We start from the raw sequence: 3,385 nt of genomic DNA, 5'->3' as shown, positions 1-3,385 counted from the left end.
TCCCTTGGAGGGTGCAGCGTGTGATGATTAGCGGCACGTGTTGTGCACTGCCCTTTCTCCCTGGGCTCTTGACATCCAGGGTGCCACCCAGCCCCTGCCCTGCGTGGCCTCTACCTCCCAGGGCACCTGCTGAGCCCCGTGGGGTGTCATCTTTTTTCCTACCCCTTTTATTTCCACAGCTTTGATCAAACAATTTGTTGCTGATGTTGCCTGGGGAGACCTGGACTTCCTCATCGTGGACACGCCTCCGGGCACATCTGATGAGCACATCTCCACGGTGGAGGCTTTGCGGCCCTACAAGCCACTCGGAGCGATCCTGGTCACAACGCCCCAGGTAGGGCCGCTGCCTGGGGCCGCCCTTGGCTTCCTGGGTAGGCTTCTGCTCCTGGGCGCTCCAGACCTGCAGCTGTGCTGGACAGCCGGACACCCCTGACCTCTGCCACTCTCCCCTTCAGGCTGTGTCCGTGGGAGATGTGAGGCGAGAGCTGACGTTCTGCAAGAAGATGGGCTTAGACATTCTTGGCATCGTGGAGAACATGAGTGGCTTCGTCTGCCCGCACTGCTCGGTGGGTTTAGTGTGACCTGTGGGCTACAGCAGGTTCTCGTTCGTGATGGGGTGTTGTAGGATGTGGTGCCTGGGGTGGAAAATCGGCAAATGCCATGAGGATGATGTGCAAAGTCGAGAAGCTGCTGGGTGCTTTGTGTCAGCTTTGGAAGAAGCTGCTGGCTCTGCTTCCCCACACGGAGCTGGGAGGGCAGAGGCAGTAGTGCCCTGGGGCTGGGAGGCAGAGGGGAGCCGGCTCTGCTCCCGCGCCCTGTTGCAGGGCTCTGGCCTTTGTGACTCATGGCTTTTGCTCTTCCTCCCTCAGGAGTGCACAAACATCTTTTCCAAAGGAGGAGGAGAGGCGCTGGCCAAGCACGCTGGGGTCCCCTTCCTCGGTGAGTGGTTAGAGGCGATGCCTGTGTGGTGCTTGAGTGAAGAGAGGCAGACGGGTGGGCTCCAGTCCCGGAGAGCCCCTGGCACCTGGGCAGAGGCAATGAGTGGTTCTTGCTTTGCTTCTCTGCCATCCAAACTGCTCAGAGCGGGCATCTGGCCTTGCTAGGGCAGAGGGGCTGGGGGCCGGCAGCCTGCTCTGGCTGCTGATGTCATGGTGACAGGGTAAGCAAGCCTGCAGCTGCACAAGAGCCATCCTGAACCGCCTGTGCATCCCCCCAAGAAGTGGAGGCTGGGGGCTGAGCCCTGCCCTCTGGACAGGACTGCGGTCGGGGTGGGGAGCGTCTCTCACAAAGCTTGGTGCTGTGGTGGGGTCTTGGACCCGGAGGAAGTGCTTGTGAGGAAGAAGTAGCTCCTGGGGAGCTCAGTCAGGGCAGTGGTTGCTCTGTTTGCTGCTGCTTCTCCCAGAGGTGACTCTGGCAGGGGGTTTCTCTAATCCTGACTTACAATGAGCTGGCAGTCACTGTTCCCATCCCTGCTGTCCCACAGGCTGTGTTCCCCTGGACCCCCAACTCAGCCTGAGCCTGGAAGAAGGCAGAGACTTCATCCAAGAGTTTCCCCAGAGCTCTGCCTTCCCTGCCTTGGCTCGCATTGCCCAGCAGGTCTTGGACAGGTCATCGCAGCTGAGCTCCTGAGGGGGCTGCGGAGCTGGACTTGTGCGGGCGGAGCCCCTGGCCTGGCAGTGCCAGCGAGGAAGGGGCTCCAGGAGCTGGGAGGGCCTCAGTGAGGGGCGGTGGAGGGCAGGGGCTCACGGCCACCCCAAAAGGGAAGTGCTGCTCCATCCCCCCCGGCTCTGAGGAGCCGCTGTGTGGGGACTCCTGTCTGCCCAGCTTCTCGTCTTCTCAGTGCAGCGGAGCTGGGCCCGGGCGGTGCCACTGTCCCTGCACCTTCCCCCGGCCCTGGCAGCCGCTGTGCGGGAGCTTGGGGAGCTCTGGCTTGGCTCCACGGCATCACGTACCCGATGCAGCTCCAGCAGCAAATGCTCTCGACTGTTCTTTCCTCCGTGAACCCAGACAGCACCAATCATCTGGATGGTGCCTCCGCGTGCTGCTGCCTTCTCCTCCCGCTGCCCTTGCGTGACGATGTGTTACTTGGGTCAGGGGCTGGGGAGCTCGTGCTGGGGACGCTGATGTGGACCCAAGCCAGGCCAGCGTGCTCTGACCCCGCAGATCGCTGGTTCCCAGTGGGCTGCTGAGGGCACGGCATGTGCTTCGTGTGAGATGAGATCTTCGGGAGATCTCCCACCGGAGATGTGGCCTCTTTGCTCTGCTGGGGGTTACAGTGACTCAGGAATATTTTTCAAGGTTCCAGGCAGTAAAACAATTTTCTAAAAATCCGAGTCTGATGTATGTTTTTCCACGGCTTTAGGCTCCTGGGGCTGTCTTGGTGTTCAAGCACTTCAGGTAGATCGAGGGGTTTCCTTGCTGGGGTTCAGCTGAATCTTTTCTCCTTCCATATCAGATCCAACAATCCCTTGTCTTGCTGAAAGCTCACCTGGGGGCGCTTTGCCACGGCTGTTCTCCATACGTGGGGCTCCTCGGTGTCCCTAGGTGGTTCCTGCCTCGTTCCTCCAAGTGTCCTGTTCCCTTACACCCTCCGTGTCCCCAGGGCTGCTGCTCCCATGGGTCCTGCCCTCCTCTTGCAGGTTCGAGTTAAGCCAAGGAAGCAGATGAAGACACCTTCATTTGTATCTCATCTCCCCGCCTCCAGGTCTTGGGGCTTGCCCTTGCAGTGCTGTCCTGCAGAGCCAGGGGTGGGGAGAAGCCTCAGATTTCCCCTGACAGAACTGGACTCTAGCTGGCAGCCATCACTTGGTGAAGTGCAGGAGGAGCATCTGACCCTGCTCCCGCTACACCCACAGCGAGCGCTCGCACCTGACCAGGTTTTCCCACCCCCGTGTGCAACTTTCCAGGAAAATTTTGTCTGACCTTTGGTCACTTAGCTGGGATTTGGAGAGCTGGGCAGCGGCACTGGAGCCTGACCGGGCCGCTGCCTTCTGGGGGATGGCTGTGCGCCTCTCGCTCCCTCCCCAGGCACATCCCACCCACCGACCTGGGGCCTCGCAGGACGCTGACAGCAAACTTCTCTGGCGCCCTGGGGAGCACCTGCTCCTCACCCTAGACCCACAAGCCCTGAGGGGCTCCGATAAGAAGCCCTGGGCAGGGTGCAGCACATGCTGTGGAAAAAACATACTTACAAGGTGGGTTGCGATAGCTCCAAAGGTTTATTTGTCTGCTACGATTTATCAGGTAAGTGACGTGTGCGGCTTGCTGCACCCTGCCTATACCTTCTAGTGCAAGGAACAATTAAAGCGAGTTGTCTGCCCCCTTCCTTGGAGCTCCTGGGGGGCTTTTAGGATTTCTCGGCTGCTCTGTGGCAGGGGCTGCTTTT

The 3,385-nt window shown here is 60.1% G+C and overlaps 1 protein-coding gene across 1 annotated transcript in view; it reads left to right on the top strand.

Moving 5' to 3' along the window:
• The window catches only part of NUBP2 (nucleotide binding protein 2), a gene marked incomplete at its 5' end in the record, with an annotated part of 2,859 nt that extends 1,230 nt beyond the window's left edge, over positions 1–1,629 (top strand). Inside the window, 4 exons of the mRNA XM_010142481.1 lie at positions 180–334; positions 456–566; positions 870–939; positions 1,484–1,629. Of these exons, the coding sequence (XP_010140783.1) occupies positions 180–334; positions 456–566; positions 870–939; positions 1,484–1,629 (482 nt within the window). The remainder of the gene's footprint in view (positions 1–179; positions 335–455; positions 567–869; positions 940–1,483) is intronic.
• Positions 1,630–3,385: the final 1,756 nt, after the last annotated feature.

Source organism: Buceros rhinoceros, unplaced genomic scaffold (genome assembly GCF_000710305.1).
Source record: "Buceros rhinoceros silvestris isolate BGI_N320 unplaced genomic scaffold, ASM71030v1 scaffold24608, whole genome shotgun sequence".
In the NCBI taxonomy this organism is placed as follows: domain Eukaryota; kingdom Metazoa; phylum Chordata; class Aves; order Bucerotiformes; family Bucerotidae; genus Buceros; species Buceros rhinoceros.
Note: the sequence above shows the minus strand (reverse complement) of the source record. Positions and strands in the feature narration are given on the sequence as shown.